General features: G+C 43.5%; 1 protein-coding gene across 4 annotated transcripts in view; it reads left to right on the forward strand.

Annotated features, from left to right (window-relative positions):
• The window catches only part of ALPK3 (alpha kinase 3), a 62,541-nt gene that overhangs the window by 28,456 nt on the left and 15,597 nt on the right, over window positions 1–18,488 (forward strand). For all 4 annotated transcript variants that reach the window (XM_061158782.1, XM_061158780.1, XM_061158781.1 and 1 more), the window contains one exon: window positions 15,827–17,909. In XM_061158782.1, coding sequence (XP_061014765.1) covers window positions 15,827–17,909 — 2,083 coding nt within the window. The remainder of the gene's footprint in view (window positions 1–15,826; window positions 17,910–18,488) is intronic.

Raw genomic sequence — 18,488 nt, forward strand, 5'->3', positions numbered from 1 at the left:
GAAGGGTGAAGGGACAGACATGAGGTACACACTGCTGCAGGACCTGCAAGGGTGCAATGGGGAAGGTAAGGAGAATTGGGAGGAGCTGCCACTCCCATTGAAAGGACTTTCAAAGAGGTAGGAGGGAGCGCCAGTTTCTAGGGTGATGAGGAGAGATGGTTTTATTTCAGTGGGTGCTGAGGTTAGTCTGTGGGGATAGTAGTTCAGAGATCTTTGGAGTGGGGTGAACCTCAAACCAGACTCTGGAATCTGTTCATGACTCTCAGCCCCTCATGCCTGGTCTCATGAGATCTCAGCAGCTGGAGTGGTGAGCTCCTAGTGGCCAGATGGGGCCACTCCATGTGCCTGACAGCCCAGAGGCTGGACTGCAGGGCGTACTGTAGGGATGGCCCTCATGGGCCCCTAGGGAGCACATTTGGGAAGAGATCAGGCTGGTGGCCAAGTCTGTGAGTGAGTCTGGCTTCTCCACCCACAGCGGTGGGGAGTACCACAGCCAGACGGCTGCATCCTCCTGGCAAGGCCTTCTCCGAGGTGGGATGAATGGGCTCGGGCAGCGCAGGGCAGGAGAGGCTGTCTGCAGAGGTTCTGCTATGGCCGCAAAGAGCTTGCGTGGCTTTTATTTTATTTTAATACTTTAAAAAACTGTGGAGTGTATCATCATACATGTGAAAAATGCATATAATGGCCATATGTATTCTGAAGATGTTGCTTTTTAGTAGCTGAATTTGGTTTTAGGAGCCAAGATGGCGGAGGAGTAGGACGGGGAGACCACTTTCTCTCCTACAAATTTAGTAGCTGAATTTGATTGGTTTCTCATATTCTCATTCTACCAAATCATTTTAGTTTTTGATAATGAAAGGAAAACATGGCCGTAGTAAAAAATGTGGGGGAAATTCTAAAAACTAAAAGGAAAAAGTAAAAACTCACCTATAAGTCTGCCATCCAGATATCTTGCTGTATCTACCAATCTTTTTGCATATGTATTTTATTATTTTTAAAATTTAATTTATATTATTTTGATTAGTTTTATATTCTGCTTCTTTTACTTCTCATTATTTTATGAGCATTTTCTAATGGTTCCTTAAAGTTATCTGAAAAAGTTCACTTTTTGTGGTTATATAAGACGCCACAATATACATATTTTAACCATTTCTTCAATAGTGTTTATGATTTTCCTTCTTATTCCAAGGTTAATTAAGCATATATCTATATTTTTATAATTTTTATTGTTTGAATTCCTTTATTTGACTTTTAAATCAGTCTGGAATTGATTTAGGTATATAGCATAATATCAGTTTCTAGCTCAATAATAAGTAATTTCCCCTCATATCTACCTTGACTAGTCAACCTTTCCCTATTAGTTTGTGATTCTTTCTTTATAAACTACCTTTATACCCACTAAAGTCTATTTTAGTTCCCATATATACATCTATCATAATCCATTAATGTATTTGTTGATTCTTACAACAGAATGATCTCATTTAATTGTTGTAGCTTTAATTTCTGACAGAGCAACCCTCTTATACTTCTTTTAAACATTTTTGAAGTTATTCTCTCTTATTTATTCCTTTAGGAAAACTTTAGAATCATTGTTTGAATTTTTCCAAACTCCCAGATATCATTTTTTTTTTTTACCTTGTATCTTTATATTCACCATTAAAAAAAACCCCACACATTTTAAAAAAAAATGATGACTTATTTTTAACAAGATCAAAACTATATTAAATTTTTTTATGGAAAACTAGTCAGATTTGAATTTTGAATGGTCTTTTAGTAAAATTTGCTAGGCATATATTTTTAAAGAGCTTGATTGAGGTATGATTTTATACCAATTAACAGTCATCTATTTAAAGTGTACAGGTCAGTGCACACAATTCAGAGCTGTGCAGTCACTCACATAATCCAGTTTTATCACCCTAAAAAGATTCTTGCTTCTTTTTGCAGTTAATCCTTGTTCCCACCCTGAGGTCCAGGCAACCACTAATCTGCCTTCTGTCTCTCTACCATTGGTATTCTGATTGAGATTGCATTAAATATAAAAATTAATTTGGAAAAATCAGTATCTTAATATTTAGCTTTCTCATCTGGGAGCATGGTATTTCTTTCTGTCATTCAAACCTTCATTTTTTACTTTTTTTTTCTTTTTTAATTAAAAAAAATTTTTTTGGTGACCCCTCACAGCTTGTGGGATATTAGTTCCCCTTTTAAAAGTGCCCTAACCTGAGATCTTTTCTGCAGAACTCTGGAGCTGAGGTATAGGAGTGTGGGGATATAGTCAATACTGTCCTCTGAGGGGATGGTATTGACATGAGGAGGCTCTGCTGAATGCCTCTAGACCTCACAGTACCTTATGCCCCGAATATCCTGAGGATTATTGGTCTCAGTACATGGAAACTCCGCTCCCACCATCAGGGAGCTTTGGTTTTCAGAGCCTACATGAACATAAGTATTTTCTGAGAACTGGTGAAGGAAGGAGGGATTGGGGAGAGACATGATCGTTGCTTGAGAAGTTATCTAATAACTCAAGGGGATTAGACTTGCTCCAAACCATAAGCTCAAAGAGGTTGTGGTGAGTGTTACTACGTAGGTTTCCAGGGACGAAGCATGGGGCGGTATGCAGTCATGATGGAAGGCATCTGGAAAGAGGCCAGACTGGTTGGCAGCATGTATAGGATTCATCACTAGAAATACCATAGTAGAAAAATATCCAATACAATTTTTTAAATATAAAATAATGCCCATAATATCCTCAGATAAAAATAAAGTAATGGATGAAAGAGAGGAAGGAACACATTCTGGGAAGGACACATAGCCTGAAACAAAGGGAAGGTGGTAGGCTAGGCAAGGAACGCACACCTGCTTGTCCTAATCTTAACGCCTTGGTGCATTTAAAGCCTGTCAACACTTTTTCTCTTCTGTGTCTTGTGTTCTGCTTTAGTTTGTTTAGCATTAACTGTAACATCCTTCAGGCTTGGGCGTGAGACAGAAAGGGGAGAGAACTAACACTTACTGAATATTAGCTTCCAGTAATGCTGGGTTAGATAATGCCCTCCTACTGAGGGCAACTAGTAAAGTAGAGCAAACTATAAAAATGTCTGCTTGAAGGCACTGGAGAGCTAACACAGTGAAGAATCGCTTTGCAGGATCTGGGAGAAGATGGGAATCCATAATGGTGAGCCCCAGCACTTGGCTTAGCTTTTGTCCTGGGGTTGTTTGTCACTCCAGAAGAGGCGAATGAAACACTCAGCAGTGTTTGCAGACAGCCTCAAGGGACTTGGGAGACCATAATTGGAGCCCATGGTCTCAAGAGTGGTAGCCCTGGTAAACCCTCTGGTCTTTGAGTGGGGAACCCTGAAGGTTTGTACCATAGGATTAAGGGGACCAGAAGCAAATTACCCTCACAGGGATTGAGGCTTAACTCTGAGTTACCTGGGTGACAAAGAAATATCTCAGTCCCTGAAGTTAGGTTAAGGTGATTCAAGATACCTTGCCCCCCAGTGCCTGGATGTGCATGCAGCACCTGGGAGAAACAAACAGAAGTCACCTGGAGGGTGATAGCATCATCTTAGGCCTCAAACCATTTCTGAAAAATGTTTCACGTGTAATATTTGGCACCTAAATGATATGCAGGCACACAAAGAGAAAAAAAACAAACATGAAGATGGGGACTTCCCTGGCCAGTCCAATAGTTAGGACTCGACGCTTTCACTCTCATGACCCTGGGGGACTAACTAATCCCTGGTCAGGAAACTAAGATCCTGCAAGTTTAGTGGCACAGCTGAAACAAAACAAAATGAGCAAACAAACAAAAAAACAACATAAAAAAGAACCAGCAAAAACAGCCACACAATGTATTCCAACTTTTGGAATGATCAGACATGAACTAGAAACTGTACATCCTATATTCTAAAAGATAAAAGGTTAAGACTGAAAATTTCAGCAGAGAACTAGAAACTATAAAAAGTAGCAAAGACTTTAGAATGATGAAAACTAGAATTCCAGAATTAGAAAATATAATAACTAATGTTAAGTTAACTATTGTGGTTATGGTAGTTCCAGTTCTGGACGAGACGGAGTGAACACCCTCCACCCTGGTGTTTCCCACTGAATGCAACCAAAAACGTGGGCAAAACTCCTGTTGCATCTATTTGATGACTTTGATAAACAAATAGTAGCAGACTGAGGAATAAGACCAGGATTCAATAAGACCAGGAATAAGATCAGTACTACTGATTTTGCAATGTTGTTGTTCAGTCGCCAGGCCCTGTCCAACTTTTTGCGACTCTATGGACTGCAGCATACCACACTTCTCTGTCCTTCGCTAGCTCTTGGAGTTTGCTCAAATTCATGTCTATTGAGTCAGTGATACTATCTAATCATCTCATTCTCTGCCGCCCTCTTCTCCTTTTGCCTTCACTCTTTCCCAGCATCAGGGTTTTTTTTTTCTCCCAGGGAGTCAGCTCTTCAGATCAGGTGGCCGAAGTGTTGGAGCTTCAGCTTCAGCATCAATCCTTCCAATGAATATTCAGTGTTGATTTCCTTTAGGATTGACTGGTTTGATCCCCTTTCTGTCCAAGGGACTCTCAAGAGTCTTCTCGCAACACCACAGTTTGAAAGCATCAGTTCTTTGGTGTTCAGCCTTCTTTATGGTTCATCTCTCGCACCCATACATGACTGCTGGAAAAACCATAGCTTTGACTATGTAGACCTTTGTCGGCAAAGTGATTTCTCTGCTTTTTAATACTCTTTCTAGGTTTATCATAGCTTTTCTCCCAAGGAGCAAGCGTTTTTTAATTTCATGGCTGTAGTCATTGTCCACAGTGATTTTGGAGCTCAAGAAGATAAAATCTGTCAAATCTTCTACTATTCCCTGGCCTGGTCTATGCAGTCAGAAACTCAGAAGTAAGCACCAGTATAGAGAGAAGAAAAGCCCTTCAAGGCAGGCCTAATAGGAGAGGAAAGAGAATGGAGGAGACTCTTTCTCTCTGTTTGGAAGAGCTGTGGTCCCAAGAGGGTGGGATCAATTTCTGATGTTTTTTTTTTTTCTCTTCTGGATTTCTTCCTTGGCCCAAGGCAGGGGCTCATGTGTGAAAGTATGCAACAGAGAAGGCTAAGTGAAGCCTAACTATCTGGACAGAGGAATGGAAAAGGTAATCCTAAGGACCCAGGAAGTAAAGGGTAGATCATGGGGAGGAAGTTTGGGGAAAGTGACTTCATAAGCTGTTTATAAATTCCTGGGCTTATTTCCAAGCTAGTCATGCGTGGATCTGGTTCTGAACATTGTTATCAAGAAGAACTAAGAGGGACTTTCCTCAAGGTTCAGTGGTTAAGACTTTGCACTTCCAATGGAGGGAACATGGGTTCAATCCCTGGTCGGGGAACTAAGATCCCGCTTGCTTCTGGGAGCAACCAAAAAAACCCGCTAAGAGACCATCATCCAAGTCCCAGACTGGCCACTGGGTGGCACACACACAGATCTGAATAACTGCAAAGACTTTGAAAATGGAACTGACATTGAAACTACAATCACAGAAGGTTGAATGGAACTTGGAGCCTGACCACAACCAAGTGGATTGTCTGCTGAGACAAAAATAGTAACATCTGCTATAGGATTCCTCTATAGGATTTATTCAAGAAATCAGAATCTCATAATATTCAAAATATCCAGGATATAATGAATATTACTTGGCATATGAGAAAGTAAGGGAAATCTCAACTTGCATGGGAAAAGGCAGTTAAAGAATGACAATGTCAAGATGGCAGATATGTTGGAATTATCTGACTTTAAAGCAATAACAAAAAGTAAGGGTGCACACTCTGGAAATAAGTTGAAAGATAAAAAGTCTCGGCAAAGAAATACAAGATGTGAAGAACTAAATATTAATTTTAGAACTGAAAAAATAAAATAATTGAAACAAAATGACTTGCTTGTTAGGAACAACAGAAAAATGAGGACAATAGAAAATAGTGTACTTTGAAAATAGTCGAAATTATTCAGTTTGAGTAAGAGAGAGAAAAAGACATGAACAAAACCTCAGGCATCTGTGGTACAATAGCAAAATGTCTAAAATTCATGTCCTTGGATACCCAGAAAGAGAGAAGAGAGTGTGGTGCAGAGGAAATATATGAAGAAATAATGGTTGAAAACGTCCCAAATTTGGCCAAAAAATAAAAACAAAACCCCACAAACTTACAGATCAAGAAGGTCAGCAAACCCCAAATAAGAAACACCCACATAATTCCATGCCAAGAAATGGCATAGTCAAATTGCTGAGAACTAAGGACAAAAAAACAATGAAATCTTGAATGTAGAAAAAAAAAATGATGCACTGTTTATAGGGGAACAGTAACTCAAATGACTGCAATTTCTCATCAGAAACAGTGGAGGTTAAAAATGAAGTGAAATAATATTTTTTAACTGCTGAAAGAAAAGACCTTTCAATCAATAATTCTGTATTCAGCAAACATATCTTTAAGCATTGAAGGTGAAATAAAGACATTCCAAGATAAAGGGAAACTAAGGGACTACATCACTAGCAGACCTGTTCTTAAAGAATTGCTAAAGTAAAATTTTCAGACAAAAGGGACATGATACCAGAAGGAAACTTGTAAATATCTGGGTAAATATAATTATTTTTCTCCTCTTGAATTCTCTAAAATATGTTTGAAGGCAAAAAAAATATAACATTGATAGTTTTTAATGTATGTGAATGTAATATTAATATATAGAGAGGGAGAGGGTAAAGGGACCTATGTGGTGGTAAGATTGCTTCATTTCATTTGCCATGGTAAAATGTTGACTTTGAGGAGACTGTGTAAGTGTATATATTGTAAGCCCTAGAGCAATAATTAAAATACAAAGAAATATAGTATATATCACAACATGTAAATTTAAGTGGAATACTAAGAATTGTCAAATAATCTACAAGAAACCTGGACAGGGGAAACAAGAAGAAATAACTGAAGTAGCAAAGAATAAAATAATCGATATTTAAGTTCAAACATCTAAATAATTATATTAAATGACCTAAATACATGAAGTAAAAGACATAAATTTTGAGATTGGATCAAAAACACATTCCCAACTCTACTTTTTACATGAAATTGACTTCAATTCCAGTGATAAAAATAACAAGGCTTCCCTGGTGGCTCAGTGGTAAAGAATCTGTCATGCCAGTGCAGGGGATGGGTTCAGTCCCTGGTCCAGGAAGATCCCACATGCTGTGGAGCAACTAAGTCTGTGCACCACAACTATTGTGCCTCTGCTCTAGAGCGCGGAAGCCGCGACTACTGAGCCCACGTGCTGCAATGACTAGAGCCTGTGCTCCGCAACAAGAGAAGCCACCACAATGAGAAGCCTGCACACTGCAACTAGGGAGTAGCCCTAGGGCAGCAACAAAGACCCAGCATAGCCAAAAATAAATAAATAAATAAAATTTTTAAGTAGAGTAATAGAAAATATATATAATACAAACACTAATCAATGGAAATTTGGACTGGCTATGGCTCAAACGGTAAAGAATCTGCCTAAAATGTGGGAGACCCAGCTTGGATCCCTGGGTTGGGAAGATCCTCTGGAAGAGGGCGAGGCTATCCACTTCAGTATTCTTGCCTGGATAATTCCATGAACAGAGGAGCCTGGTGGGGAACAGCCCATGGGATGGCAAAGAGTCAGACACGACTGAGCAGCTAGCTAACACTTTGACTTTCACATATTAATATCAGACAAAGCATGTGTGTGCCTGCTTGCCTGGAATTCTCCAGGCAAGAATACTAGAGTGGGTTGTCATGCCCTCCTCTAGGGGATCTTCCCAACCTGGGCTTGAACCTGCATCTTTTGCCTCTCCTGCATTGGCAGGCAGCTGCTGCTTTACCACTGCACCACTGGGAAGCCCCCAGACAAAGCCAACTTCGGAGCAAAGAAAATTACCAGAAAAAAAAAAAGAAAATTACCAGGAAAAAATAATGAATTACATAATGATAAAAGAGTCAATTCAAGAAAATGAAAATGAGTTTGCCCCTAACAACAGAGCTTCAAAATACCTGAAGAAAAGCTGGCAGAACTAAAGGGAGAAACAGACAAATCGACAATTATAGTTGGAGACTATATTTAAACACTCCTCTCAATAATGAATTGAACTAGCAAACAGTAAGAACAGAAATGAACCAGGGGACTTCCCTGGCGGTACAGTGGTTAAGAATCTACCTGCCAGTGCAGGGGACACGGGTTCAATCCCTGGTCTGGGAAGATTTCACATGCCATGGAGCAACTAAGCCCATCTACCACAACTACTGAAGCCCATGTGCCTAGAGCCTGTACTTCACAAGAGAAGACACCACAGTGAGAAGCCCATGCACCTCAATGAAAAGTAGCCCCCACTCTCTTAAACTAGAGAAAACCCAGGAGCAACAATGAAGACCCAGCACAACATAAATAATTTTTTTATTTAAGAGTAGAGTTGAATAGCCTTACCAACCAACTGGATCTAATAGCCGGATAGAATACTCTGTGTAACAACAGCAGAATACTTACTAGTTTCAGGTACATATAAGACCTTCACTATAATAGATCATATGATGGGTCATAAACGTTAACAAATATAGAAAATGATTGAAATCATACAAAGCATGTTCTCTGGCAAAAATGAAATAAAAGTAGAAATCAGTGATGGAAAGGTAATAGGAAAGTCTCCAAACCCTTTAAAATTAAATACCACGCTTTTATGGGTCAAATAGGAAGGACTTTAAATCAATTGGGAAATATTTTGAACTGAATAAAAGTGAAAATACAACATCTCAAAATTTTGCTGCTGCTAAATTAGTGTACTGATAAACATTTATAGCATTAAATATTTATTTTAGAAACATGAAAGGTCTGAGTTCAAAACTCTGAGCTCTCATACTGAGTAACTAGAAAAGAAAGAACAAAATTAACCCAAAGCAATCAGAAGGAAGGAAATAGTAATGAAAAGAGCAAAAAACAATGAAATTGAAAACTAAAACTATGGAAAAATAAACCAGAATCTTATTTGAGAAGATCTATAATATTGATAAACCTCTAATAAGTCTCACAAGGAAAAAAAAAAGAGACAAATTACCTGTATTCAGAATGAAAGAGGAGCTTGATTGTGGTGATCATTTCACAATATATAGATATATCAAAACATCAAGTTGTATATATTAAATGCATACTGTTTTGTTAATTATACCTCAGTAAAGCTTTTTTAAAAATGAATGAAAGGGGATATCACCAGAGACCCTGCAAGCATTAAAAGGATAATAAAGTTCTATTATGAAAAAAATGCACACATAAGTTCAACAACTTAGATGAAATAGAACAATTCTTTAAAAAAAAAAAACCAGAAACTACCAAAACTCATGTGAAAATGAAACAGGATAATTTGAAGAACCCTATGACTGCTAAAGAAATTTAATTTGTAATTTTTAAGTCTTCCCCCTAAAATCTTTAGGGCCGGATGGTTTCACTGGGTAATTATATCAAAGATTTAAAGATGATGAAGCCTCGATATGAGCCCTGGGTCTGGGTTTCATCAAGAAATAGATTCCAGGTCCTTGACACTGCCCAGCTCCATCCCTGTTAAGCCCTTGGCTTTGAATCCTGCTTCCCAAAACCAGCGCTCCAGGGTCATGCCCTCTCAGAGGGTGACAAGCCATAGTATTTGTCATTCAGTGGTTCATTTCTGTGAACCTCCTATGTGCCATGGCCTATGAACATTGCAAAGGTAAATCAAACTGGTTCCTTAATCTCTGAGAATTTATAGGGAAGACAGAAAGACAAGATAGCAAATTAAAACTGCTAATGTTCTTCATAATGAAAAAGCTCCCAGAGAACCAGCTAGTTTCACCCCAGCTCACACAAGTGTTATTTTTAAGAAGTACATGACATTTCTCCTCAGATCTCTACCCAGATCCAGATGCAGACACATACATACCATAGTGTTTAGAGACATCAACCTTTATAGTTACTGTGCACCAAGTCTAACCCTGGACCTGAGCTGGGCCCTCTTCAGAAGAGTTCAAAGATTAGCAGATGAAACATGTGCATGAAACAAATAACTGCCACAGAGAATGAGGGTATAATGATAGAATTAGGTACATTTGCCAAGGGTACATAGGACAGGAAGCCACTTAAATTTTTAGGGATGGAGAAGGGAGCTCAAAGGCTTCCCTGGTAGCTCAGCTGGTAAACAATCTGCCTACAATGCAGGAGACCCTGGTTTGATTCCTGGGTCGGGAAGGTCCCTGGAGAAGGGATAGGCTACCCTCTCCAGTATTCTTGGACTTCCCTGGTAGCTCAGATGGTAAAGAATCTGCCTGCACTGTGGGAGACCTGGGTTGGAAGATCACCTGGAGGAGGGCATGGCAACCCACTCCAATGTTCTTGCCTGGGGAATCCCCATGGACAGAGGAGCCTGGTGGGCTACAGTCCATGGGGTCGCAAGGAGTCAGACACAACTGAGCGACTAAGCACAGCACAGCACAGCACAAGGGAACTCGGAAGTCTTCAGAGAAGAGAAGAAACTTGAGGGAAGTCTTTAGGGAAAAGGAGTCCTACGGGTGAGCAATGAGAAGACTGACAATGTCCAGCAGAGAAGAAACAAAGTGATTATAAAATAGCACAGTAGTCAGTATGGTGTCAGTGCTATAGGACGGAGGAACCCAAGAGATGAGCCTGGAGAGACAGACCTGGCTCTCCTGCTGAAAGGCCTCACTGATCACAGAAGGGCCTGTTTACTTATTCATTTTCATTCTTCATTAGCTTTTGTGGAATATGTGTCATAGGCACATGGTATAAAATTCATGAAGTATGAGAAGTATTTAGAGTATATGAAACCTTTATCCTGGTCCCATTACTTCATGGGAAATAGATGGGGAAACAGTGGAAGCAGTGTCAGACTTTATTTTGGGGGGTTCCAAAATCACTACAGATGGTAATTGCAGCCATGAAAGTAAAAGACGCTTACTTCTTGGAAGGAAAGTTATGACCAACCTAGACTGCATATTAAAAAGCAGAGACATTACTTTGCCAACAAAGGTCCGTCTAGTCAAGGCCATGGTTTTTCCAGTGGTCATGTATGGATGTGAGAATTGGACTGTGAAGAAAGCTGAGCGCTGAAAAATTGATGCTTTTGAACTGTGGTGTTGGAGAAGACTCTTGAGAGTCCCTTGGACTGCAACGAGATCCAACCAGTCCATCCTAAAGGAGATCAGTCCTGGGTGTTCATTGGAAGGACTGATGCTGAAGCTGAAACTCCAATACTTTGGCCACCTCACGCGAAGAGTTGACTCATTGGAAAAGACCCTGATGCTGGGAGGGATTGGGGGCAGGAGGAGAAGGGGATGACAGAGGATGAGATGGCTGGATGGCATCACCGACTCGATGGACATGAGTTTGAGTAAACTCCTGGAGTTGGTGATGGACAGGGAGGCCTGGCGTGCTGCAATTCATGGGGTCTCAAAGAGTCAGACACGACTGAGTGACTGAAGTGAACTGAACTGAAACCTTCACCCTTTCTCTACTGCCCCCACCCCATTCCTCTTCCTGAAGTCAGTTGCTGTAACTGGTATGTTGGGCATCCTTCTAGATCTGTTTTCTGTGCATTTACAAGTATATGTGTCTGTATTTCCTACACACGGGTGGTGTATGATATTTTCTGTCCCAATACTTTGCTTTTTTATTTGGATATTTATTTTACTTATTTGGGATGTGGATGTACCATAATTCATTGAGTTAATCCCATATGGAGGTAAGTTAGATCATTTCTTGCTGATTTTGTAGTTGTTCAGTCACTAAGTCATGTCTGACTCTTTTCGACCCCATGGACTGCAGCACGTCAGGCTTCCCTGTCCTTCACCATCTCCCGGAGCTTGCTGAAGCTCATGTCCATTGAATCAGTGATGCCATCCAACCATCTCATCCTCTCTCATCGCCTTCTCCTCTTCCCTCAATCTTCCCCAGCATCATATCTAGTCTTTTGCTATTGTAAACCATGCTGCAACAAATATCCCTGTATGTATGTCCGTTTGAACATGGAAGTATTTCTATAAACTCCTCGGAATGGGATTTTGGGGTCAAAGAGTGTGAGTATTTTCAGTTTAAGTAGGTAAAGCCATATTACTATCCATGGAGGCTGTGCTGATGCCTGTTTCCCCACACCCTGGCACAGAGTATTCTTCAACTTCTTGCTGTATTAGGTTGGGGCTTTTAGGCTCTAACCTGTAAGTGATGATAAGTCACTGAGAAGCTTTTAAGCAGGGGAGTGTCACAATCAGATTTATATTTTGGAAAGATCAGTTGGGCTGCAAATTTGCAGAGGCAAAGACTAGAGTCAGACACACCAATTAGGAGGCTTAGGCAAGACAGAATTGTTGGCAGCTTAGATTAGGCTCTTGGCTGTGGAGACAGAAGGGAATGGATATTGAGATAGTGAAGCAGTAGGTTCTATAGGACTGATCAGTTTAGGGGTGAGGGGGAGTGAAGAGCTTTAATCAGCAGTTCCATTCATGGGACTTCGCTGGCGGTCCAGTGGTTAAGACACTGCTTCCACTGCAACGGGTGCAGGTTTGATCCCTAGTCCAGAAACTAAGATCTCACATGCTGCAAGGCAAGGCCAAAAAAATTAAAAAGTTCTGTTCACGTGAGCCATGTGTGCAAAGTCAGCATTTTCTTTGTAAATTTAAAGCTCTCATGTCCATATTAATATTTCCTAATCAGGAAAGTTATGACCAACCTAGATAGCATATTAAAAAACAGAGACATTACTTTGCTAACAAAGGTCCATCTAGTAAGGCTATGGTTTTTCCGGTGGTCATGTATACATGTGAGAGTTGGACTGTGAAGAAAGCTGAGCGCTGAAAAATTGATGCTTTTGAACTGTGGTGTTGGAGAAGACTCTTGAGAGTCCCTTGGACTGCAACGAGATCCAACCAGTCCATCCTAAAGGAGATCAGTCCTGGGTGTTCATTGGAAGGACTGATGCTGAAGCTGAAACTCCAATACTTTGGCCACCTCATGCGAAGAGTTGACTCATTGGAAAAGACCCTGATGCTGGGAGGGATTGGGGGCAGGAGGAGAAGGGGATGACAGAGGATGAGATGGCTGGATGGCATCACCGACTCGATGGACATGAGTTTGAGTAAACTCCTGGAGTTGGTGATGGACAGGGAGGCCTGGCGTGCTGCGATTCATGGGGTCGCAGAGTCGGACACGACTGAGCGACTGAACTGAACTGAACTGAACCCTAGAATATCAGAAGTAAAAAGATCCAAAAAAAAAAAAGAAGTAAAAAGATACTAACATTCTTCAGTTGGACTTAATATTTGATGGCTCCTAATATTCTCCAATTGGAGAAGGAAATGGCAACCCACTCCAGTATTCTTGCCTGGAGAATCCCAGGGACGGCAGAGCCTGGTGGGCTGCCGTCTGTGGGGTCGCACAGAGTCGGACATGACTGAAGTGACTTGGAGAGACTTGGAGAATATTCTCCAAGCTCTATTTTTTTTTTTTTAATTCATACTGTTCATTCAGCATCCCATATGGAAGTGAAAGTGTTAGTCGATCACTTGAAAATGTCCAACTCTTTGCTACTTCATGGATTGTAGCCTGCCAGGCTCCCCTGTCCATGGGATTTTTCCAGGCAAGAATACTGGAGTGGGTTGCCATTCCCTTCTCCAGGGAATCTTTCCAACCCAAGAATCGAACCCAGGTCTTCTGCATTGCAGACAGATTCTTTACTGTCTGAGCCACCAGGGACAGCATTCCATATGCAGTAAAGTATCTTTAAATTCTAGACTTGAATATAGTTTATGTATAAAGTCTTTCATTATGTATTCTCCTTGCTCTTGTTTTTAATTGGAATATAACTGCTTTACACTTTTGTGTTAATTTCTGCTGTACAACATCGTGAGTCAGCTATAGGTATACATATATCTCCTCCCTCTTGAGCCTCCCTCCCAACCTCCCCCCATCCCACCCCTCTAGGTCTTCACGGAGCACCAAACCGAGCTCCCTGTGCTATGTAGCAGATTCCCTCTAGCTTTGGTTTTGTGTGTGGTTCTTCTGATACTTAGAAATATTTGTATGTAATAATGTAGAATTTAAATTCTATATAATATGTCTATAATTTTGTGTTTAATTAATGTTTTACTTTTTTTATGAGTGGTGTTTCCACTTCCTCCCTATCTTTTTTCCCTTTCATTTTCTCTCTCTTATTAGCCCAAAGTTGTATTTCTAAGTGGCTATCTTTATATATATATCTATCCCATATTTCTATTGCCTGGATTTTCAGCTTTGAATCATTCCTCTGATTCCTAGCTTGTATAAGTGATACAATTAAGGCACTCACACCACTCATCTTCTTGCTCCTTCCCCTTCTATGCTAGTTGTATCATTTCTGCATTGTCAGGGCATAAGCATTGACATTCTGATCTGCCACTCTAAACTTTTTTGGCTTTAGTCTTGATTAGCCAGAGGGTTAACTGCATATTCACTGTTCACTGTCAGTTGTCTTGCTGTGGTTTTCCAATCATTTTTTGGTTGACCAAAGTTTGTTCTCCAGTAATTTCCTCCAGGGCCCTGGGAACACTTATCCTTAAGCCCTTGCATATTCAAAAACAATTTTCTTAGCAATTTTCAGGAGGTTTCTTCAAGAGTGTGTTTTTTGTTGATGTTTTTTGAGATCTGCCTCTGGTAGGCTGTTCCACTTTTCTTTCCCTGACTCCATTAGACATCTCCCTTATATGTCTTCTGCTGGATTTCCACCCAGTCTTCCACAATCCTACAGTCTTACAGCCTCCCAGAGTTTCATCTGTCTGCTTTTGGCATTCCTTACCTCCCCACACTTTTTTGAGACTATAGGTTTTATCAGCCTCCAGTTCCACTAACAGTGAAATTTGCTTTATTTTTCTTGTTTACTTAGCTGATTTTGAGCATATCCAAGAGGGAAGAGGCAAATTACTGTTTAGGCCACTGTGTTTAGATAGGGGGTCCTTTAATTATATTTAAATGTGTGACATTATAGTATAAAAGCACAGAACTTGCAATTTGAAGTTAGACACACCTGGCTTCTAAACTCTTCTGTTTACTATCTGATAATGGACAAACCACATTTCTTCTTTGACCATCAGTGTTCTTATCTCTAAAATAGAGATAATTCTTATAACCATTTCATATTGTTGTAAGGAGTGAGGTAATACCTATGTAATAAGTGGGGGCCTAGCATAATGTTTTGCAAATAGTGGGTGTTCAGAAGGGTAACATTGTAACATTTCATGGATCTCCTGGCATATGTGTCATTCACAACGACTTTAACCTTCTATGACTAGCATTATGTAATTACCGCTCACTCAGCATTAATGGTGATGTTGCCCCCGATGCTGTCAAGAAGACCCTTCAATACTCTCCCACTTCACCTATCATTCTATCCAGAGCAGTAGTGCCACAGGAGAGGGAAAGGTTGATTGCTCAGAAGCCCTGAGAGAGGACACTCCCCTCCAAATGGTGGGGGTGAGGGGAGGAGTAGTACATGAGCAGAGTCCATCAGGAAAGGCAGGATTTCTTCAGGGAGACCTGGGAAGGCCCAGAGCTAGACCTCGATGCTGAATATTACTTTATCTGGATTCTGGGTTCACGGGGTTTGGTGGGTGGGCATGGGACTTTGTCACCCTTAACAGGCTTGAGAAACCAGGTGGCCAGATTCTCATCACAGCAGTTGTGATTAAGGCCCGAGGAGACTGGGACATCAGATTGGAAAGAGAGCCTAAGGCACCTGTAGTTAAGTTCTTGCTTTTGTCCGTGTGTTCCCAGGTCCAGGAGTCCCAGGCAACCATGGCTCCTGCATCGGCCAGCAGCAGCTCCGATCCAGTCTCTGCTGATCACAGCACCTCTAGAAGTCAGGGCATCATTGAGCCCATGAATGCAGAAACCCAGGAGGACAGGAAAATGTCTCCTGACCAGAAAACAGGAGGCAAAAAGAATACGGAGGTGGACAGGAAGATGCAAGTGGACGGGAGGATGCAGGGAGACCAAACAGAAGCCTCCCAGCGGACACAAGCAGATAGGATGACACAAGTGGATGTTGTGATGCAAGGAAGGGAGAGGTCAGAGTCAGACAGGAATTCCCAGGAGGATGTGATGGCACAAGGAAGGGTGGGGACGCAGGCAGAAGAAAGGACCCAGGAAGACAGATGGGTGCAGCAAGACAAGGGGACACAATCAGAGGGGAGCACTCCCTTGACCACAAAAGGTCGCTCAGAGAAGGCGTCCATGACCAGTCTCAGCCCACACTCCAGAGCCCCCAAACGCCCACCTTCGGAGAATCCTAGGTCTCCTCAGGTTATTGAAGGTTTTGGACAGAGCCAGGAAGAGTTCTCTGTCCCAGACAAACTGGGTTGTATCCTCACATCTGACCAGACACCAGGACCAGCCTCTGGGAACCAGGAGGAAGCTGTGCTGGGTCCCCTGGTGGGGGGCCTCGCTTCCAAGGCACAACTGCCTCCTAAGGGCCGTTCGGAGCAGGTGGGAGGAGAGCGCTCTGGAGGGCCGGAGTGGTCCGCTCCAGGGAGGGACAAACCAAGGGAGGGCCTGTTCCAGGGTCCGAGGGAGGAAGAGCTGGGAAGAGCACCACCTGCAGCTCTGGGTGGCCGTCCTCCAGGGGGTTTAGGCCCCGAGGGGCGCCCCCTGCCCTCTCCTCCTGAGGCTGGCCTGGCTCGTCATTCCCAGGAGGGTCTGCCCAGCACCCCAGCTTCTCAGCCCAGGAGTGCAGCTGCCTTCCCGCCCTCTGAGGACAAGACCTTGCTGAGCTCTGCCCCCTCACTGCACCTGGGGCCAGGGCCATCCAGCCAGAGTCACCCTCCAGAAACCGTGGCGGCAAACAGTGAGGGGGCCTGTGCCAAGGTGCCAGATGCAGACGAGAGGACTTCAGGTCCCCGGACCTGTGACCCTGGCCTCATAGACTCCCTGAAGAACTACTTGCTTCTGCTGCTAAAGCTGTCCAGCTCAGAAACAAGTGGAGGGGGCCCGGAGTCTCAGGGGGAAGCTGCCACTGGGGGTCCGGCACCCCTGCCCACCCTGGCCCCCACCATAGAAGTGGCCGGACTGAGTCCCCGAACGTCACGGCGCATCCTGGAGCGCGTGGAGAACAACCACCTGGTGCAGAGTGCACAGACCCTCCTGCTGAGTCCCTGCACCTCCCGCCGCCTCACTGGCCTCCTGGACCGTGAGGTGGAGGCTGGCCGGCAGGCCCTGGCTGCTGCCCGGCGCCCAGGCCCCAGCCCTCTCTCGGTCCCCGCCATCGTGGTTGGTGAGGAGGAGGGCCCTGGGCTGGCCTCAGGAGGATCCAGCGAGGGTGAGGGAGAGTTTCCCCTTGAGGGGCCTGTCCTCCTGGAGGCCTCCCGGGAAAGCAGCATGGGTGGGCTGCTTAGGGAGGAGGGTGGTGGGCAGGCAGCCCCCGGGCAGGGCCTGCTGTCAGCAGAGAGCAGAACCCAGGAGCCCTCCCCAGAGGAGGAGGCCCCGGGGGAGACGCTCCCCGCAGCGACGCCTGAGGAGCTGGCTCTGGGGGCCCGGAGGAAGAGATTTCTCCCCAAGGTAAAAGCCGCGGGAGACGGAGAGGCCGCCAAGCCCGAAGAAAGGGAGAGCCCCTCGGTCTCCCCCAGGGGGCCCAGGAAGGCCCTTGCACCTGGGTCCCCAGGGACTCCTGGGCGGGAAAGACGCTCCCCGACTCAAGGCAGAAAGGCAGGCATGCTGGAGGTGCCACGGGAAGAGGAGGAGTTGGCAACAGGAGACCCAGGCCCCAGCCCCAAAGCCAGCAGTCTAGATGCCGAGCTGGCCATGGAGGAAGGCAATCAGGATGCTCCGGCCAAGTCCAGGAAGGCCAAAGACCTGCTGAAAGGTGAATACTGGGTATGGGCTACCAGGAGAGGATGCTGCTGGGTCACCTGCCTGCTGGAGACCTGGTGCACCTCTGTAAAGGTATTCCCATGTAATAATCCCACAGGCTGTAAAATCAGAAAGGCTTAGTTTTTGTCCTGGCTCTGTGGCTTGGAGCTGATAATAGGACCAACTTCATAACATTATGAGGTTAAATGGGATAGAATAAATCCAGGGCTCGGCCCAGGGCCCGGCTTCAATAGCATCCTAGCTCTAGCATCATCATCATCGTTGTCACCACCATCATCCCCTCTTTGCAGACTTGTCCCATGAGTACAGAGTGGTGCAGACAGGACTCAAATGCAGGATCCTAGGGTTAGGAGCCCAGGCTGCAGGCTGAATGTCCTCTCTTGACTGCTGTCTTTGGCCTCAGCTGTGAGGCTCTGCCTGGCCTGGAGTAGGGGCACATAGCTGGGTTCTTTCTAGCAAAGCTGTATGCTCTGAAGTCAGGGCAAAGGCCTCAGAGACACAGATGTGGCGGGTGAAGTGATGAGTGTGTATGGAGACTTGAATCCTGTTTTCGCTCAGCCTGTGCACCAAG

The sequence above is a fragment of the Dama dama genome, chromosome 13, assembly GCF_033118175.1.
Source record: "Dama dama isolate Ldn47 chromosome 13, ASM3311817v1, whole genome shotgun sequence".
Classification (NCBI taxonomy): domain Eukaryota; kingdom Metazoa; phylum Chordata; class Mammalia; order Artiodactyla; family Cervidae; genus Dama; species Dama dama.